The 21,392-nt window shown below is 47.2% G+C and overlaps 1 protein-coding gene across 1 annotated transcript in view; it reads left to right on the top strand.

Moving 5' to 3' along the window:
* Positions 1–20,813, top strand: part of serinc5 (serine incorporator 5) — a 92,892-nt gene extending 72,079 nt beyond the window's left edge. The window contains exons 7-12 of the mRNA XM_055631720.1: positions 6,104–6,199; positions 6,300–6,426; positions 8,423–8,492; positions 11,273–11,312; positions 15,594–15,741; positions 18,459–20,813. Coding sequence (XP_055487695.1) covers positions 6,104–6,199; positions 6,300–6,426; positions 8,423–8,492; positions 11,273–11,312; positions 15,594–15,741; positions 18,459–18,609 — 632 coding nt within the window. The 3' untranslated portion in view covers positions 18,610–20,813. The remainder of the gene's footprint in view (positions 1–6,103; positions 6,200–6,299; positions 6,427–8,422; positions 8,493–11,272; positions 11,313–15,593; positions 15,742–18,458) is intronic.
* The last annotated feature ends 579 nt before the right edge of the window (positions 20,814–21,392 follow it).

The raw sequence follows: 21,392 nt of genomic DNA, 5'->3' as shown, positions 1-21,392 counted from the left end.
ACCCCTAGAGCTCTATCTAACTCTCTCTTAAATCCATCCAGTGACTTGGCCTCCACTGCCCTCTGTGGCAGGGAATTCCACAAATTCACAACTCTCTGGGTGAAAAAGTTTTTTCTCACCTCAGTCTTAAATGACCTCCCCTTTATTCTAAGACCTCCCCCCCCCCCCCCTTTATTCAATCATGGCTGATCTATCTCTCCCTCTCAACCCCATTCTCCTGGCTTCTCCCCGTAAGTACTCATCCCTTCTTCATCTCACCCATCGGGTCCCCAATAGTTCTCAGTGCCCCCCCCCCCCCCCCCACTCCAGGCCCCTCTTTGTCCTCAGTGCCCCCCCCCCCCTCCCCCACACTGCGTCCTCTTTTGACACAAAATGCTGGAGTAACTCAGCAGGACGGGCAGCATCTCTGGGGAGAAGGAATGGGCGACGTTTCGGGTGGAGACCCTTCCTTATAAAGTTATAAGGGCAGTGGGCCCTTCTTATCTCAGTGCCCCCCCACGCGGGGTCCACCTTGGTTCACGGGGATGCAGCCTGTCCGCCTAGGCCTGACGTCGATGCAGCGACCAGACCTTGTCCGCGGTGGCTCCAACACCACCTCAGGGCTACGTGTACCCGAGTTGACCTCGCCCTTGACGGGGACGTCTGGTGCTTGCTCCGCCCGCCCAAATGTCCCCTCCCCAGACATGTCTCAATTTATTAGTTCAGTTTAAGTTTAAAGACACAGCATGGAAACGGGCCCACTGAGTCCACACTGACCAACGATCACCTATTCTGTTTTATCCAACCCCCTACAAACCAAGGGGCAATTTACAGAGGCCCGTGACGTTAACCTGCAAACATGCACGTGCCTGAGATGTGGGAGGAAACCGGAGCACCCGGAGGAAACGCACACAGTCTTAGTTTAGTTTGGAGATCCAGCGCCCTTCGGCCCACTGAGTCCATGGCGACCAGCGACCCCCGCACGTTAACACTGTCCTACACACACACACACACAAGGAACAATTTACATTTTACTAGGCCAATTAACCTGTACGTCTTTGGAGTGTGGGAGGAAGCCAGAGCTCCAGGAGGAAACCCACGCCATCCCAGGGAGAACGTACAAACTCCATACAGACAGCACCCGTAGTCAGGATCGAACCCGGGCCTCTGGCGCTGTGAGGGAGCAAGTTGTCTACCCCTGCCTCTAAATTTACAAAGAAAATTTCCATTCATTACTGTCAACCTGTAAGGCTCTTTGTACGGTGGCAAATGCATTTGTGATTCAGTCCACCAGTCACACAGAAAGATGTGATTGTCAGTGCTCAAGATGGTGAAGTGGAGCTGTTATCAGATGTTGCTGGAATATAATATAATTATCTAATTGGGGAAACGAGCTGTGAAAATTGTGAGCATTTCTTAGAAATTAAAACTAACTAATGGAACCAAGTCTCGTGATTAAAGATAGAACACGGAAGAGTACAGAATGGGAACGGGCCCTTCAACCCACACTGTGCAGCAAGGAACCGCAGATGCTGGGTTAAACGGAATATAGACACAAAAAGCTGGGATCAGTCTGAAGAAGGGTCTCGACTATTGCTACTCTTGCTAATGAGGGAGTGCAGCGTAGGTTTACAAGGTTAATTCCCGGGATGGAGGGACTGTCATATGCTGAGAGAATGGAGCAGCTGGGCTTGTACACTCTGGAGGGGATCTCATTGAAACATGTAAGATTGTTAAGGGTTTGGACACGCTAGAGGCAGGAAACATGTTCCCGATGTTGGGGGAGTCCAGAATCAGGGGCCACAGTTTAAGATAAGGAGTAAGCCATTTAGAACGGAGACGAGGAAACACTTTTTCTCACAGAGAGTGGTGAGTGTGGTATTCTCTGCCTTGGAGGGTGGTGGAGGCAGGTTCTCTGGATGCTTTCAAGAGAGAGCTAGATAGGGCTCTTAAAAATAGCGGAGTCAGGGGATATGGGGAGAAGGCAGGAACGGGGTACTGATTGGGGATGATCAGCCATGATCACATTGAATGGTGGTTCTGGCTCGAAGGGCCGAATGGCCTACTCCTGCATCTATTGTCTATTGTAGACCTAAAACGTCACCCGTTCCTGCTCTCCAGGGATGCTGTCTGACCCGCTGAGTGACTCCAGCATTTTGTGTCTACCGATTCAACCCACACAGTTGATCCCGAATACGATGCCTAAGTTAGAGTTGCCAACTTTCCCACTCCCAAATAGGGACAAAAGGTCCAAATATGGGACAAATTCCCAACGGCAATTCGTTGACTGACTCGGCCGTGGCTGGGTGAATGATGAGTTGGGCCGGGTGCTGGACTGCACACAAAGCCCAGCCGACGGGCCAGCTGAGGAGTTTTGGCCCGGGCGCCGGACTATGCGTGCAACGTCACGTGGCCCGGGCCAAAACACCTCAGCTGGCCCGTGCTGACCAATGACCTCCCCGTACACTAGCACTATCCCACACACACACTGGAGGATTATTTACACTTATACCAAGCCAATTAACCTACAAACCTGTACGTCTTTGGGGTGTGGGAGGAAACCGAAAATCCCGGAGAAAACCCACGCAGGTCACGGGGAGAACGTGCAAACTCCGCACAGACAGCAGCCGTAGTCGGGATCGAACCCGGGTCTCCGGCGCTGCAAGCGCTGTAAGGCAGGAACTCTACCGCTGCGCCACCGTGACTGCCCTTCCTGTCCTCATTCGCCTCCAGCCTGCTCTCGTGAAGAGCTTGTCACAAAGCTTTTCGCTGTACCTCGGTACACGGGACAATAAACTAAACTCAAAGCTCAAACTAAATGTGCCGTCGAGTGACCCCAAAAGCTGCTCTCTGATCTCACCAGGTGGCCATTGTTGGTGTTCGTGGCTCGGCCTGTAAATGCAGTCCGTTAAATCAACAAACTCCCTGGTTCTGCGCCAATTCCTCTTTGGTGTCTCCCAGAGTACAATTCGTCATTTTCTTCTGCATAACAACATCTGTGACTTTCTTGTGCTATTTTTACTGTGTCTGTGGCCAATATAAAATCTGTGCTGGGTTGGAGAAACCGTTTCTGCAAAATCAGCACAATTGGACCTCGGCCTTTCTTATCTGCTTGGTTAGCTGCCAGAAAGAGGAACAGAGATTTTTCCCGTTCATTAATGTTCAGTATTGCACAGACCGGTTCGGATGTTGTTTTCAAAGTCTTGGAGTACATTTTTTTTTTTTTTTTGACTGGAAAAAATCAAACATTTAAAATGACGTTAATCTTCTGAATTGTGTTTACCTCTTGCGGTAATGACACCTAATGAAGTGGCGCTGTGACCCAGCTGGTCGAGACGCTGCCTCACAGCACCAGAGACCCCGGTTCAATCCTGACCTCTGGTGCGGTCTGTGTGGAGTTCTCACGTTCTCCCTGCGCGGGGTCCCCCGATTTCCTCCCACATTCCAAAGACATGCTGATTTTTGTAGGTTAATTGCCATTAGTGTGCATGGAGTGATGTGAAAGTGGAATAACAAAGAACTAGTGTGAACGGGTGATCGAAGGTTAGCATGGGCTTTGTGGGCTGAAGGGCCTATTTCTAAGCTGTATCTTTCAATAAATCAACATTCTCTGTTGCAAATATCTCCACACGCTTGAACACTGAATTCTATTTTTTTTTTAAACTTGTGAGCTGTCGATTTAATTTCTGGCCTCTTTAGCATGACCAAACTTTTCCAGATGCCTTTATGTAAGCGTTGTGCAAAGCCCCTTAAACAGGAACCAGCAAGGGTTCCTCTCCCACAGTGGCGCAGTGGTAGAGTTGCTGTCCTACCGCACCAGAGAGACCCAGGCACGATCCCGACGACGGGTGCTGTCTGTGCAGAGTTTGCACGTTCTCCCTGTGACCTGAGTTTTCTCCCAACACTCCAGAGACATACAGGTTTGTAGGTTAATTGACGGGGGGGTAAAATTATAAATTGTCCCCAATGTGCGCAGGATAGTGTTAGTGTGCGGGGTGATCGCTGGTCAGTGTGGACTCGGTGGGGCAAAGGGCCACGCTGTTTCCGCACTGTATCTCTGAAATCTAAAGTAAAGTCACTGGTTAATTATTGAGTCCTTCTGAAAGAAAGAAATTGATTGTACGGCTATGTTTGTCTCCTCCCCCACCCCTACCCTCAAATACTTTATATTTAGACATTTTTATGATCAAATAATCAAATGGCCAAGCGAAACTGCTGGTGCGAGGGAATAATTTGCACTCGACACCGAAACTTTGGCAACTTTGACAACTTTGTAGTTTGAAGCTACAGTTTCCTCCATGATATTTGGTGCAAAGACCCATCATTTATTTATTTGCCTCTGTACTCCACAATTTGAGATTTGTAATAGAAAACAATTACATGGTTAAAGTGCATATTGGGGGGGGGGGAGAGACTATGTATAAACACAGCTGTAATTTCTACATGGTGAAACCAAAATGTTAGAAAATAGCCTTTATTAAAATCTGACAATGCGCACTTTAACCACATGTGATTTTTTTTTTTTTCTATTACAAATCTCAAATTGTGGAGTACTGGTGCAAATAAATAAATGATGGGTCTTTGTCCCAAACATTATGCAGGGCCCTGTACATTTGGAGTATTGTAAGGTCTCAACCCGAAACGTCACCTATTCCTTCGCTCCATAGATGCTGCCTCACCTGCTGATTTTCTACAGCATTTTTGTCTACCTTCGCACCATTACAGGATGTATATGGAGACTTTGGAGAGGGTGCAGAGGAAATTCACCAGAATGCTCACAGGGTTAGAGTGTATTAGCTATAAGGAGAAGATAGACACAAAATGCTGGAGTAACTCAGCGGGACGGGCAGCATCTCTGGAGAGAAGGAATGGGCGATGTTTCGGGTTGAAACCCTTCTTCAGACAATTGTAACGACAAACTTTGATTGTTTTCTCTGGAGCTTCAGAGGTTGATTAGAGACCTATTAGAAGTAGATACTCATGGGAGGCATGAAAGGATAGAATTTTTCCCTTGGGGTGGAAATGTTAAAGACTAGGGGGCGTTGCTATATGGTCCGCGGGATAATGTTTAAAGGAGATGTGCAGTGCAGGGATTTCTATCTACACGGTGCCTGAAACATGCTGCCAGGGGTGGTGGTGGAGGCAGACAAGGATATGTATATGTGCCTATGTAAAGCTTCCACTGTTATGTTGGTGGAGTTATTTAGCTGGGCACATGGATATGCAGGGAATCATAAAAGATGGTAGCAGAATTAGGTCATTCGTCCCATCAAGTCTACTCTGCCATTCAACCATGGCTGATCTATCTCTCCCTCTTAACCCCAATCTCTTGCCTTCTCCCCGAAACGTCTGACACCCGTACTAATCAAGAATCAATCTATATCTGCTTAAATATCTCCCACAGCCTCCACAGCCATCTGTGGCAAGAAATTCCACAGATTCACCACCCTCTGACTAAAGAAATTCCTCCTCATCTCCTTCCTAAAGGAACATCCTTTAATTCTAAGGCTATGACCCCTGGTCCTAGAATGGAGGGATATGTGGTTCCACTGCAGGCAGAGGAGATTGAACACCAATATCGTGGGCAAAAGGGCCTTTCTCTGCACTTTACTGCTCTCTATGTGTAGGAAGGAACTGCTGGTTTAAACTAAAGATAGACACAAAATGCTGGAGTAATTCAGCAGGCCAGGCAGCATCTCTGGAGAGAAGGGACTTGTGATGTTTTGGGTTGGGACCATTCTTTAGATGCTTTACTGCTTTGTACTGTTCTATGTACTATATACCCACCCACGCACACCCACACACACCCACACACACCCACACACACACACACACCCACACACAAATTAACCCACAAACCTGTGCGTCTTTGGAGTGTGGGAGGAAACCGGAGATCTCGGAGAAAACCCACGCAGGTCACGGGGAGAGCGTGCAAACTCCGTACAGACAGAACCCGTAGTCGGCATTGAACCCGGGTCTCTGGCACTGCGGGGCAACAACTCTACCGTCATTTAGAAAAAGAAAAAGAAAAAATGCATTATTTTCCTTGCTTTGTTTCCTTTACAAAGTAACCACCTTTTATTAGCCGCTCCTTTTAAAGGCTGCTCCATTTGCTTTGTTTTAGATCAGCCAAGCTCTGGCCTCCTTCAGTCTGCGGTAATCAGCTGCTACGTGATGTATCTCACCTTCTCTTCACTGGCCAACGCACCCCCGGAATATGGTAGGTGGACATCTTGGCAATTGGACTATTTGCACTGAATCTTGCTTTAAGAACAGTTGGCACCTCAACGTGGAACTGAATGGTTTCAATCTCTTGTCAGTGATGAAGAATGGAGTCAACACCTCAATCTGCACCCCTCAGCTGTTGGGCAAAGGTCTTCAAACAGACGACAAGCTGGTGTCGGTGCTGGGAGCCATCATCATGTACGGCTGCGTCCTCTACGCCTGGTACGTTGGTCACGCACTCTCCTGCTCACGTGGACCACATCTGGATGGAGTTACAGCGTCGGGGCTGATCTCCAATGTAGTCAGCACCTCATAGAGAGTGAGAGGGAGGGACGGAGAGGGGGAGGGTGGAACGGAGAAGGGGAGAGAGAGAAGGGGGGGGGGGGGGGGGGAGAGTGAGGGATGGGGAGGGAGGGGGAGCGAGAAAGAGGGGAGAGGGGGAAGCGTGGGGGTGGGTTAAGGGACAGGGAGGGAGTGAGAGAAAGATATGATGGTGGATGATAGTCTTTAGCAGATTTCCGATCCGAAACGTCACCTATCCATTTTCTCCGGAGATGGTGCCTGAGCTTCTGAGTAACTCCAGCACCTTGTGTTAGTCTATTGATGGTGGATGAGACCATTTTTTAATTTTTCAAATCCAAGCAGTAAAGTTGCTGCCTCACAGTGCCAGAGATCCTGGTTCGATCCTGACTATAGTGCGGTCTATATGGAGTTTGTACACTTGCCCTGTGACCACGTGGGTTTTCTCCAGGTGCTCTGGTTTCCTCCCACACTCCAAAAACTTGCTTTCATGGTGTCCAATTAAAACTGCTAGTGGGTGGTTTTGGGCAAAGCCATTTAAATTCTTCTGTTAATTACTAATAAGTAGTTCATTCAGCCTCCAGGTGGAGTCTAGCTCATTACTAACTGGTTTCTGGCTGCTTAATTATTCGCAGTCGGTGTTGTTTGGTCTAAAAATGCATATTTGTTGAATTAAGGGCAAAGTAGGGATGGAATGACCAAGACTATTTGAGAGCGCAGTGTAAACGAGATGTGTTTTACTCAGAGGGTGGTCAATAGGAGTAGACTTAAGGGCCTGTCCCACTTGGCGATTTTTTTCCACGACTGCCGGCGTCATATCAGTGTCGCCAAAAGACTGAACATTTCAAAATCCAGCGGCGATGACAAATTGTTGCGACTTGAAAAAACACCGCGGGCCAATATGTCATCACACCACATCGTCACACCGCGTATTATCCGGTGACCTGATATGTCAGCCAATGATGCTGGCAGTCGCCGAAAAAAACGCCAAGTGGGACAGGCCCTTTAGTCCAGTCGGCCCATCAAGTCTACTCCGCCATTCAATCCTGGCCAATCTTTCTCTCCCACCCAACCCCATTCTCCTGCCTTCTACAAATGTTCCATTGGTTTAAAACGATAGCTGCACCAAGTTGGACAAAAATGCTGGAGAAACTCAGTAACTGCAGCAGCATCTATGGAGCGAAGGAAATGGGCAATGTTTCGGCCCATCAAGTCTACTCTGCCATTCAATCCTGGCCAATCTTTCTCTCCCACCCAACCCCATTCTCCTGCCTTCTACAAATGTTCCATTGGTTTAAAACGATAGCTGCACCAAGTTGGACAAAAATGCTGGAGAAACTCAGTAACTGCAGCAGCATCTATGGAGCGAAGGAAATAGGCAACGTTTCGGGCCGAAACCCTTCTTTAGACTGAGGGTCTAACCTTAGAGGGTGGTGGAGGCATGGAAAGTGGTGGTGGTGGTGGTGGTGGAGGCAGAGACAATAGTGGTGTTGAAGAGATGTTTGGATCAGCACATGGATAAGCAGGAAATGAGGGGACACGGATCATGTACAGGCCGGTGAGAGTTGGTGTGGGCATTGTGGGCACTGACATTGTGGGCTGAAGGGCCTGTTTCTGTTTCTGTACTGTTCTATGCACTGCGTACACAGTGTTAGAAAGGGGTGCAATACATGTACGTTAGTCGTTGGCAGAAGCAGGATATGTTGATTGGGCCTTTTAGCACGAACTCACTCAATGCAAGTGGCTAAACATTTCATCCTGAATCTCTCCATGTTTTTGTAGTCGGGGAATCCATATGCGTGGGTGGGTGGGAAGTATTTTGTGTTGGTATTTGTAATAAATGGTTTAGCAAATGAACTTCTTTGAGGGACTCAAATGCCTTTAGTTTAAATGCCTTTTTTTACATTTTTGTTTTCAGTCTGGTTTCGACCACGCGTTCTAGCTCGATAACACTGGGGGTGAGCAGTGTCTCAACTCCTGAACCTATTGTGAGTATTTTATTTTCTCAGAGTAGATACAAGGCTAAGGTTGCGCATTCTCTGATTTTTAACCTGATATTTATTGCTGATTAAATATCCAGATGCTGATTCACGTTTTTTATCTATGATATTTTTTCTTCATGGTATCTTGCAAATCTATTGTAGAAAAACAATGAACTGCAGAAGTTCCATAAGTGATATGAGCAGAATTAGGCCATTCGGCCCATCAAGTCTACTCCGCCATTCAATCATGGCTGATCTATCTCTCCCTCTAAACCCCATTCTCCTGCCTTCTCCCCATAACTCCTGACACCCGTACTAATCAAGAATCTTCCTTAAAAATATCAAATGGCTTGGCCCCCACAGCAATCAGTGGCAATGAATTCTACAGATTCACCACCCTCTGACTAATGAAATTCCTCCTCATCTTCATTCTAAACTCATGTCCTTTTATTCTGAGGCTATGGCCTCTGGTCCTAAACTGTCCCACTAGTCATGGAGGTCCACACTTGTCCACACTGGCCAAAATATCCCTGCTACACTAGTCCCACCAGTCAGTTTGGTCCATATTCCTTCAAACCAGTCCTATCTATTCATCTGTCTAACTGTTTCTTAAAAATTGGGATAGTCCCAGCCTCAACTACCTCCTCTGGCAGCCTGTTCCATACACCCACCACCCTTGTGTGAAAAGGTTGCCCCTCAGTGGAACAATCCTCTCCACATCCAGGCTTTTTACTGTTCGATGCTAGTTTATACCAAAGATACACACAAAGTGCTGGAGTAACTCACTGGGTCAGGCAGTAGCTCTGGAGAATAATGATGGGTGATTTTTTTGGGTCGAGACCCTGCTTCAGACTGATGGAGGAAGTGTCTGAAGAAGCGTCTCGACTCGAAACATCACCTGTCCATGTTCTCCATTGATGCTGTCTGACCAGCTGTGTTACTCCAGCACTTTGTGCCAGTTTAATATACGTGCATCAACCACTTGGTGCAGCTGTTTAAGAAGGAACTGCAGATGCTGGAAAATCGAAGGTAGACAAAAATTCTGGAGAAACTCAGCGGGTGCAGCAGCATCTATGGAGCAAAGGAAATAGGCAACATTTCAGTCTAAAGAAGGGTTTCGGCCCGAAACGTTGCCTATTTCCATCGCTCCATAGATGCTGCTGCAGTTACTGAGTCTCTCCAGCATTTTTGTCTAACTTGGTGCAGCTATCATTTTAAGCCAATGGAACATTTGTAGTTTTTCATTAAAATAATAAAACTATTGACATGTTAAGAAGGTATCTTTATTGAAAGTGTAATTGGAAATTTTGCTGTAACCGGGCAGCATGGTGGCGCAGTGGTAGAGTTGCTGCCTTGCAGCGTTTGCAGCACCAGACACCTGGGTTCAATCCCGACTACGGGTGCTGACTGTACGGAGTTTGTATGTTCTCCCTGTGACCTGCGTGGGTTTACTCCGAGATCTTCGGTTTCCCCCCCCACACTCCAAAGACGCACAAGTATGTAAGTTAATTGGCTTGGTGTCCGTGTAAATTGTCCTTCGTGTGAGTCGGAAAGTGTTAAGGGCCTCTTCCACTTGGCGATTTTTTCCGGCATCATTGAATGACGTATCAAGTTGCCTCGTGGTGACGTATTGACACGCGGTGTTCTTTCAAGTGCCGCAACATTTTTTTTTGGCGCCGCTGGATTTTGAAATGTTCAAAATCTTTTGGCGACGCTGAAACATAGAAACATAGAAAATAGGTGCAGGAGTAGGCCATTCGGCCCTTTGAGCCTGCACCGCCATTCAATATGATCATGGCCGATCATCCAACTCAGTATCCCGTACCTGCCTTCTCTCCATACCCCCTGATCCCTTTAGCCACAAGGGCCACATCTAACTCCCTCTTAAATATAGCCAATGAACTGGCCTCGACTACCTTCTGCGGCAGAGAATTCCACAGATTCACCATTCTCTGTGTGAAAAATGTTTTCCTCTGAAATGACGCAGGCAGTCGCCGAAAAAAAAAAAATAGGCAAGTCGGACGGGCCCTTTAGCTTGCGGGGATCGCTGGTCGGCGCGGTCCTGGTGGGCCTGTTTCCGTGCTGTATCTCTAAACTAAACTAATGAAAATGATCCAAATTTCTCCAGAGCTTCAGCCTCGCCTGTTGAGTTACTTCAGCATTTTGTGTCTGTCTTTATGGAAAATCTGAAAGTCAGTAGAACCTTGTCCACTGCTCCCCTGGTTGCTCATGTATTCTGAAACGAGAAAAGTGTGGTGGCACCTGGTGGTTAGGCTACTCTTGCTATGCAAACCCTCGGCAGTCGGGGGGTAGGGTCACGGGGTATAGGGGTGTGCCCTAGTATAGAGAGATGAGAAGAACTTTGAGGAACTTTGAAGAACAGCAGTTGGATGATCAGCCATGATCATATTGAATGGCAGTGCAGGCTCGAAGGGCCGAATGGCCTACTCCTGCACCTAATTTCTATGTTTCGATACAAGAACCGACCTTCCCTCTCTTCCTCTCTCTTCATGAGAGTGTCCTGCCACCTCGGCAGGAGATTAGCTTGGGTCCATGAGGCAACAGCCTCTCAGCAGCAACAATGACTATTATTAGAGTGCTAAGCGTGCATGTATATCTTGCCTCCAATGCCTGAATAAAGAAATCGTTTATTCACGACGTTTGTGCCTCTACAAAAGTATCTTTTTTTTTAAACATTCATGTGCGTATGAATAACGTTGTTATGCCCCCAAAAAACCCCCTCCAATCTATAGTTGTGTTCATCCTGACTTCTCTTTATTTTCCAGCAAGCTCGATGCTGCTTCTGTTTTGCCCCAGATGAAGAAGGCAAGTCTCAAACCTTCATTACGATACAATAGAACTTTATTTACCCCAGGAGGGAAATTGATTTGCCAACAGTCATAAAAACACAACATGCATGAAACGTGAAATTAGAGTGACGAGTGGAAAGGATTGGGGACGTGCAAAGATTGGGGGAGGGGGAGGGGAATCAGTCTCAGTCTACCCCACGACAGAAGGGGGAGGAGTTGTACAGTTTGACAGCCACAGGGAAGAAGGGTCTCCTGTGGCGTTCTGTGCTGCATCTTGGTGGAACCAGTCTGTTGCTGAAGGTGCTCCTCAGGTTGACCAGTGTGTCATGGAGGGGGTGAGGTGTATTGTCCAGGATGCTCCGCAGTTTGAGGAGCATCCTCCCCTCCGCGGTTTGAGGACCAACCTCCCGTGAATCCAACTCCACCCCCAGGATCGAGCCAGCCTTCCTGTTGAGATTGTTGATCCTATTGGCGTCCTCAACCTTCACCCTGCTGCCCCTATTGCTATTGTTTGGAGTGTATAACTAGGAGCTTCGGACAAGGTGGGAGGGAGGTGGGGGGGGCTGGCTTGGTGTGATTGCCAGCAACATAAGGAAGCTATTCTGTCCCCTGATCGACAGTAAAATGGAATTTGGCACTGGGGTGCTGAGAGCCACAAATGTCAATATTCATTCAGCATGGAAGCAGGCCTTTCGGCCCAACTTGCCAACATGTCCCATCTAGACTAGTCTCTGCTGCCTGTGTTTGGTCCATATCCCTCTAAACCTGTCCTATCCATTTACCCGTCAAAATGTTTCTTAAAAGTGCGATGGTCCTTGCCACAACTACCTGCTCCGGCAGCTCGTTCCATACACCCACCACCGGCAGTGTGTAAAATAAAAGTTACCCCTCGGGTTCTTATTAAATCTTCCCCCCCTCACTTTAAATCTATAGTCTGTCCACTAGTTCTCAATTTCCCCTACTGTGGGCAAGAGACGTATAAGATTTTTGTGCTTAGAAACATAGAAACATAGAAATTAGGTGCAGGAGTAGGCCATTCGGCCCTTCGAGCCTGCACCGCCATTCAATATGATCATGGCTGATCATCCAACTCAGTATCCCGTACCTGCCTTCTCTCCATACCCCCTGATCCCCTTAGCCACAAGGGCTACATCTAACTCCCTCTTAAATATAGCCAATGAACTGGCCTCAACTACCCTCTGTGGCAGAGAGTTCCAGCTTCTACCCGTTCAATTCCTCTCACGCTTTTGTACACCTCTATATCACCCCCCCCCCCCCCCCCCCCCCCCCCCCCCCCCCCCCCCCCCCCCCCCCCCGTCTTTGCTCACCTAGGAATAAAGTCCCAGCCTGCTCAACCTTTCCCTGTAGCCCAGTCCCTCGAACCCTGGCAGCATCCTCGTAAATCTTCTCTGCATCATTTCCAGCTAGACAGAGCTGGAGTTTGCACAGGGAAATCCCAGGAGGTTTTGTCCATGGTCCCTGTCTCTCCCCAGAGAACTGTGACTTCTGCTTTTTTTAAACTCGAGTGAAAATGACATGTTTTGTTCGAATTTGTAAACTAGACACTAAATGAGAACCCGTCTGTTCCTCAAATCTTGGTGCGAGTAGATTGCCGTTACCATGGATGAAGATCTCAAAATTGTCCACCCATTTTCGATAAGGCTGCCATTTTTAAGGCCTGTTGTAGAATTATTTTTACTGAATTGCATTATTTTATTTTATTCATAAATATTAATGCGCTTGATAAAGTATATTTAAAACTGGTTGTAAGCATAGTTCGCCAAATCCGGTCTCTTAGGAATTTCTATCACATTGATGAAGCGGTGGTATAAATAGTTAATATATGAGGAGAGTTTGATGCCACTGGGCCTTTACTTGCCGGAGTTTAGAAGAATGAGGGTTGCCAACTGTCCTGTATTAGCCGGGACATCCCGGTATATTGGGCTAAATTGGTTTGTCCCGTACGGGACCGCCCTTGTCCCGTATTTCTGCTACTATGCGGGTCGAGAGGATTGTCGCACTACCCGTCCCGACGTAGTGCAGCCCATGGAGTGCAGCAGCGTCTCGCCCGTGGCCCCAGCTGTCCGACCTTTGGATCTTCGCTTACCACCGATATCACCAACCCCCCTCCCCTCCTCATCGGTTCACGAGTTGGATGGGGCGCCGAACTTGACTTTTCGATAAGGCTGCCATTTTTAAGGCCTGTTGTGACGTCGTGTGGCCTGGGCCAAAACTCCTCAGCTGGCCCACCGGCTGGGCTTTGTGTGCAGTCCAGCACCCGGGCCAACTCATCATTCACCCAGCCACGGCCGAGTCGGTCAACGAATTGCCGTCGGGAATTTGTCCCTTATTTTGACCTTTTGTCCCTTATTTGGGAGTGAGAAAGTTGGCAACCTTAGATCTCATAGTGGGAGAGAGTCTAGGACCAGAGGACACAGCCTCGGACTAAAAGGATGTACCTTTGGAATGGAGATGAGGAAGCATTCTTATCTTTGTTTTTAAATTTGCAACACTTTATATTTAAATATTAATGCATTTGGTAAAATGTTGTTAAAAATTGTCTTTTTTTCTTGTCTCTGACTAAGCGTTTATTGTATTTTTAGTTTAGTTTAGAGATACAGCGCAGTGAGGAAGAAAGGGAACCTCTTTGAAACTTACCGAATAGTGAAAAGCTTGGATAGAGTGGATGTAGAGAGGATGCTTCCATTAGAGGGAGAGTCTAGGACCAGAGGCCATAGCCTCAGAATTAAAGGACGTACCTTTAGAAAGGAGATGAGGAGGAATTTGTAAAGCCAGTTATAGATCTTTATTGGTCTAAATTGCATTACTTTATATTTAAATATTAATGCACTTGGTAAAATGTTTAAAACTGGATAAAAATTATCTGTTTTTCCAGTCTCTGACAAACCTTGTATTGTCTTGTACATTCTTCATGGACGAGGCATCTCGTGATAATTTTCCTCAGAGCCTGGTCATTGCTGGTGATGTAGATGCTTGTCAGATGTAGAGTCTAGCCACAAAGAACATTCCAAGTGTAAATTTTGTCTCCCTCTCCTTATTTCTCAGACGGGAACCTATTTGCAGATGAGTCAAAACTCACTTCAAATACCACAAGTTGCACTATTTTTAACTGCTATTTTCCTTCTAAAGGGCCTGTCCCTCTTTCACAACCTAATTCACGACCTCTGCCGAGTTTGCCCTTGACTCATACGAGCAGCATGGTCGTAGCAGGCCGTGATGCTAGTCGTAGGTACTCGTGGCATCAAGTAGGTCGGGGCGTTTTTTCTAGCCCGACGAAAAATGTCCCCGAGTAAAAAAAGGTCGTGAATTAGGTCGTGAAAATGGGACAGGCCCTTAAATCTGTTATTTCACCACACCTCAGCTCTTAGGAATTTCCTTCACTTTGTTCAAGCAGTGGCATAAACACATGGTTAACGTATGAAGAGCGTTTGACGGCACTGGACCTGTACTCGCTGGAGTTTTGAAGAATGAGGAGGGATCACCTTTAGAATAGAGAAAGGCCTGGATAGAGTGGATGTGGAGAGGATGTTTCCACCAGTGGGGGAGTCTAGGACTAGAGGTCGTAGCACCAGAATTAAAGGACGTTCTTTAGGAAGGAGATGAGGAGGAATTTCTTTAGTCAGAGGGTGGTGAACCTGTGGAATTCTTTGCCACAGAATGTTGTGGAGGCCAAGTCAGTGGATATTTATACGGCAGGGATAGATAGATTCATGATTAGTACGGGTGTCAGAGAACCTACAGAGTGTAGGGGAAGTCGGGAGAATGGCGGCGTAGATTTGATGGGCCGAACGGCCTAATCCTACTCGTCAGTTATGACCTGATGATCTCATTGAACGTCACCTAGATAGATGGAGTTTGCGTTTAGTTTATTGTCACGTGTACTGAGGTAGAGTGAAAAGCTTTTGATTCGTGCCAGCCAGCCGGTGGAAAGACAATACAGAGGGAAGAGAGTGGACGTGGAGAGGATGTCTCCAGTAGTGGGAGAATCTAGAACCAGAGCCTGTAGCCGCAGAATAAAAGGTATGTATCTTTAGAAAGGAGATGAGGAGGAATTTTTTTAGTCCGAGGGTGGTGAATCTGTGGAATTCATTGCCACAGACGGCTGTGGAGGCCAATTCATTGGGTACTGACTGGTGGCAACTCAAATTCCTTGTATGTTTACACACTTGGCTAATAAATTAATCATAATTAATTGATGTGATACGGTTTCCAGTGGAGCCTGTTATTTGCTGTACGTCGCAGCTGAGCCCTTCATCTCTTGACCTTTGTGTGACAGGTAACTATGAGGTGGATGGCAGTGAAAGAGGAGTTCAGAAGGTCATCCACAATGAGAAGCCCGGCGTGGTGTACAGCTATTCCTTCTTCCACTTTGTCTTCTTCCTTGGCTCCCTGTATGTCATGATGACTCTGACAAACTGGCTCGAGTAAGTAAATCACAGACAGTTTCCGCATGAATGGATGAATGAATGAATGAATGAATGTTTTATTGCCACACATGCCAAATCGCAGTGAAATTCTTTGCTTGGGTAGCCAAGGTATGCAATAGTCGCCCATGAAGGGCGCTTAGAAAATGACACATTCCTTCCCCCCCTCCTCCCATCTGGCCCATCATCCATCATCTACTGGTCCCTGGCTCAGGAGTTCTTCTTCTAATCGAGTCCTCGCACAAGATTAGAAGGCTGAACACGCCTCTCGTCATCTGCATACATTGGCGTCTGCCTTGTCGCTTCTTCAAGAGTCAAGAGAATGTTATTGTCACGTATCCCAGAGAGGACAATGAAATTCTTGCTTGCTGCAGCACAACAGAATATGTGAACATAGTACAGAGCAGGAGCTTATTTGATGTCGTGTTTAACAGCCTGATGGCTGTGGGGAAGAAGCTGTCCCTGAGCCTGGATGTTCCAGATTTCAAGCTCCTGTACCTTCTTCCCGATGGCAACGGAGAGATGAGTGTGTGGGCAGGATGGTGTGGGTCTTTGATGTTGGTAGCCTTTTTGAGGCAGCGACTGCGATAGATCCCTTCGATGGTGGGGAGGTCAAAGCCCATGATGGACTGGGCAGTGGTCACAACTTTCTGCATTCTTTTCCGCTCCTGGACGTTCAAGTTGCCGAACCAAGCCGCGATGCAACCGGTCAGCATGCTCTCTACTGTGCACCTGTGGAAGTTCGAGAGAGTCCTCCTTGGCATACCGACTCTCCGTAATCTTCTCAGGAAATAGAGGCGCTGATGTGCCTTCTTCATATTTGCATCCGTGTGCTGGGACCAGGAGAGATCTTTGGATCTTTACTTCTTGTGCGTGGTGGTGGAACGATTGGTGGAAACAGGGCCGCGACGTGAACGCTCTTTCCTCGACCCCGGCTCAGGAGTTGATCACAGCTGAGGAGTGATCACAGTGGTGTGATGAATCACGAAGGAATATTTAGTGTGAATGCACGGTCTTTTAGCCAGAGCAGGGGAATCAAGAACCAGAGGACGTGGATTTAAGGGGCAACTTTTTCCACAGAGGGTCATAAGTGACAGGAGCAGAATTAGGCCATTCGGCCCATCGTATCTACTCCGCCATTCAATCATGGATGATCCATCTCTCCCTTCTAACCCCATTCTCCTGCCTTCTCTCCGTAATCCTTGACACCCGTACTAATCAAGAATCTCTCTCTGCCTTAAAAATATCCACTGACTTGGCCTCCATGACCTTCTGTGGCAATGAATTGCATGTATGTACGAATTATTGAGGCAGTTGAACAAGCTGCTCTACATGTATAGGAGTTGAAATGCCAAGCTGTGGACACTGAACTCAATCACTGTGTCACCAAATGCAGATGTCTTCCACTATATGGAAAGGGGAGAGACACCACCAAGAAATTGCCACATTGCTGTAGGAAGGAACTGCAGATGCTGGTTTAAGCCGAAGACAGACACAAAATGCTGGAGTAACTCAGCGGGTCAGACAGCATCCCTGGAGAGAAGGGATGGGTGACGTTTCGGGTCGAGACCCCTCTTCTGGCTGAGAGTCAGGGGAAAGGGAAACGAAAGATCTAGACGGTCATATAGAGAGATATAGAACATATGAATGAAAGATATACACAAAAAGTAACGATGATAAAGGAAACAGGCCATTGTTAGCGGTGGGCCAGGTGAAAATGAGTTACAGACAATGAGACTCAACGAGACGACTTTGACCCTAGTACAACAACTTGGGTGGGGGGGGGGGGGGGGGGGGGGGGGGGAGAGAGGGCATGGGTTTACTTGAAGTTAGACTGCTGGGTTGTAGGCGGCCCAAGCGAAAGATGATAGCGAAAGCTGTTGGTGAACAGATATGAAAGTATAAGTGACATGGTGGCGTAGCGGTAGAGTTGCTGCCAGAGACCCAAGTTCCATCCTGACTACGGGTCCATGTATGGAGTTCGTACGTTCTCCCTGTGGCCACATAGGTTTATCCGGTGCTCCGGTTTCCTCGCACACTCCAAAGACCTCCCGCTGCCTTAGCATGGCAAAGAAGATCATCAAAGACAGCTCCCATCCTGCGTTTGGACTGTTCGACCTGCTGCCCTCTGGAAGGCGCCATAGGTGCATCAAATCCAGGACAAACAGACTCAGGAATAGCGCCCGAGAATTATAACCCAAGTTCACATGCCTGACTACACACGCGGGACTTCCATCTGTATATATATGGAGCGCCGTACGTTTCCCCCCCCCCCCCCCCCCCCCCCCCCCCCATCCCCTTCTGTTTTTTGTTTTTTGTGTTTCTTGTTTTTTTTTGTGCTAAATTGTATGTATGCACTGAGTACGAGCAGCTTTCAGTTTCACTGTACACATAGTGACAATAAATGGCATATCATATCATATCACGTGCAGGTCTGTAGCTTAATCAGCTTCTGTAAAGTGTAAATTGTCCCCAGTGTGTGTAGGATAGTGCTAGAGTACAGAGTGATCGCTGGTCGGCGTGGACTCGGCGGGCCGAAGGGCATGTTTCCACGCTGTATCTCTAAAGTCTAAAATAGGCCACATTCTGAGAAATGGCCAGGTTGGTGAACAGAAATGAATGTTGGGGCACTTAATGACAAAATCACCATCTCAAATGTTCATGTGTTTGCTATTTGAACTTTATAAAGTAAACAAGACTCTTCCCTCTCTTCACAGGTATGAAACTGTTGAACTGGAAACTTTATTTGGTTCGGGAAACCCTTCCACCTTCTGGATTAAAATGGCTTCCTGTTGGATTTGTATCCTGTTGTTTTTATGGACTCTGATTGCTCCCATGTGCTGTCCCAAACGTGAATTTTTGGTGTAATGCTTTGTATCCTGGAACTGCTGCATCCCACAGTCCAGTTCCACTTTGTCATGTTACATAACCTGTCCTCATTTTATTTTTTGACAGCGGATTGACCGACCCGTGTATTATTCTCCAGTGCGGTCTCCTTTTGCACTGTCACCGCCTCTGTCAGGAACAGTTTTCACCTGAGGGAGAAAACAAAATGGAGTCCGTGATGGTGGGCCCACTACTGATTTTCTGGCACCCTTGGTTCCGCAGTCTTGCCGGACTAGTAATGATACAACAATACACCTCTGACCCACTAATTACACCCCCTCTCGTGGCTCAGGAGCAGCACGGATTGCTGGTAACTGAACGAGTTTAAACTTAATGTACCGCCCACCTAGGCCGCCGAGACACCAGCCCGTGAACTCGGCCTCGGAAGTCGGCTAAGGGAATGGGTATGGCAGGGCCGGAGTTCCGGAGCCCCGGCCGCAGAGGGCAAAGTTGACCCGCCGATCGCAAGTCCTGCCACGGCAGTCCGGATGAGGTCGATATCGGCCACCTCACCCGGCCTATGCGCCAAAATTTCAGGGGGACTTTCCCGAAGTCAGTGGTCAAGGGGATTCCAAGTGCGCTATCATAGTTTTGTCCGGATTAAAGGAGGTGTCAGAACACCAGTTGCCAGAAAATCGGTGGTGGACTAGTGACGGGTTTGCCTGGAGATAACTGGGCCCGCAATTTGGATGAAGGGAGGGGAAGTTGGGTGATGAATGAAGGTGTTTGCTTAGGTGACCACGTGTGTAGTGTTGGTTTGTTGTCTTATACTGAGGTGAACCAATCAGTGTTGCATAATTAACCAAGAACCTGGATGTACAGGCAGCACAACACCAGAGGCACAGGTATAACAATCATCCTGCCTTAAGCAACCTAAAGATGGGCGAGAAAAGAATGTAGAAGCAAGCAACTGCAGATGCTGGTTTACACAAAAGGACATAAAGTGTTGGAGTAACTCAGTGTGTTGGGCAGCATCTCGGGAGAACATGAATAGGTGACGTTTTGGTCAAGACCCTTCTTCCAACTGGTCTCCAGTCTGAAGAAATGTCCCGATCCAAAACATCACCCATCCACATGCTCCTTGGATGCTGCCATGACACGCTGAGTTGCTCCATCACTTTGTGTCCCTTTTTAAAAAAAAAAAGATGAGTATTCGCTGAGCATTTAAAAAAAAATAATAATAATAATAATTAAAATAGATCTGAGCAATTCTCATCTGATGACTATTGGATCCCAGTTGTGAGTTGGCCCCAATCTAAGCTGGTAATATTTTATGTACATAAACCATAATAAGTATCTTTTTGTCTGGAGAAGTTGGGATGAGTCACGTCTGACATCAATTGAGATGGAAAAAGATGACTGGAAGTTTTAAAGCCGAGTAGAAAAATAAAAAATGAAAATATTACGCCCTTAAGTTAAAATAATTCCATTGTATAGTGGATGTAAAGTAGTATATGAACATATTTAGGAATTAAGTAGAGATATGCAGTTATTTGGACTAGATATGTGGGAAGTGGGGTTTGTTTTCGAATAGTCAACTTAAATTTAACGCCAGTGTCTCTTCTGTTTGGAGGAATGAGGAAATGATTGACAAAAGACACCGCTGGAGTAACTTAGCGGGTCAGGCATATCTCTGGAGAACATGGATAGGGGATAAAATGGTCCCGACCCGAAATGTCAGCTATCTATAGATACAGCATGGAAACGGGCCCATTGTGCCCATGCCGACCTACATGTCCCATCTACACCAGTCCCACCTGCCTGTGTTTGGCCCATATTCCACTAAACCTTTCCTATCCATGTACCTGTTGAACGTTGGGATAGTTCCTGCCTCAACTACCTCCTCCGGCAACTCGTTCCATACACACACGGAATAGAAGGTGAACACAATCTGTGTAATAAAAAAGTTGCCTCTCATGTTCCCCCCCCCCCCCCCCCCTTCTCCTCTGGCCCTCGATTCCCTTACTCTGGGCAAGAGACTCTGTGCATCTGCCCGATCTATTCCTCTTGTGATTTTGCACACCTCTAAGATTAGCCCTCATCCTCCTGCGCTACAAGGAATAGAGACCCAGTCTACTCAACCTCTCCCTGTAGCTCAGTCCCTCGAGTCCTGGCGACATTCTGGTAATTCTTCTCTGAACCCTTGCAAGCTTGGCAACATATTTCCTTTACGATGGTGAACAAAACTGAACACGATACTCTAAATGTCTTGTATAACGGCAACATGACCTCCCAACCTCCATACTCGATACTCTGACTGGTGAAGGGCAATGTGCCGAAAGCCTTTTTGACCACCCAATCTACCTGTGACGTCATTTTTCAGGAACTATGTACCTGCACTAATGGATCCCTCTGCTCTACAACTAATTTCTATACTTGTATTCTCCAGAGATACTGCACGTCCCTCCGAGTTACTCCAACGCTTTGTGTCTTGTTTGTTCTCCTCTGTTGGGGCCCTTTGTTTGCCTTTCCTCCTTCCTATGTTAACTGTGTTTGCTGATCGCTTTGTCAGTCGCTGTCGAGGCAGTCCAGTGTAGATGTAACTCTGCAGCAGTTGGCATTGACGCATTCTTGTTCCAAATCACAGGCGGAATAGAAGGTGAACACAATCTGGCAGTTGCACCTTTCCTGCAATCGCCGTTCGAAGAAGCTAAAATTGTGTTGATTGTACGGAGTGTTTTGATGCGGGTATTAGCGTGTATTTATTTAACTTGGTGTTTAAAAAAAAAAAAAAAAAAGTATTTTACGCAAAATTTAAGATGTCT

This window comes from Leucoraja erinacea, chromosome 3, assembly GCF_028641065.1.
Source record: "Leucoraja erinacea ecotype New England chromosome 3, Leri_hhj_1, whole genome shotgun sequence".
NCBI classification, from domain to species: Eukaryota; Metazoa; Chordata; class Chondrichthyes; order Rajiformes; family Rajidae; genus Leucoraja; species Leucoraja erinaceus.
This window is presented reverse-complemented; position numbering and strand designations above follow the sequence as displayed.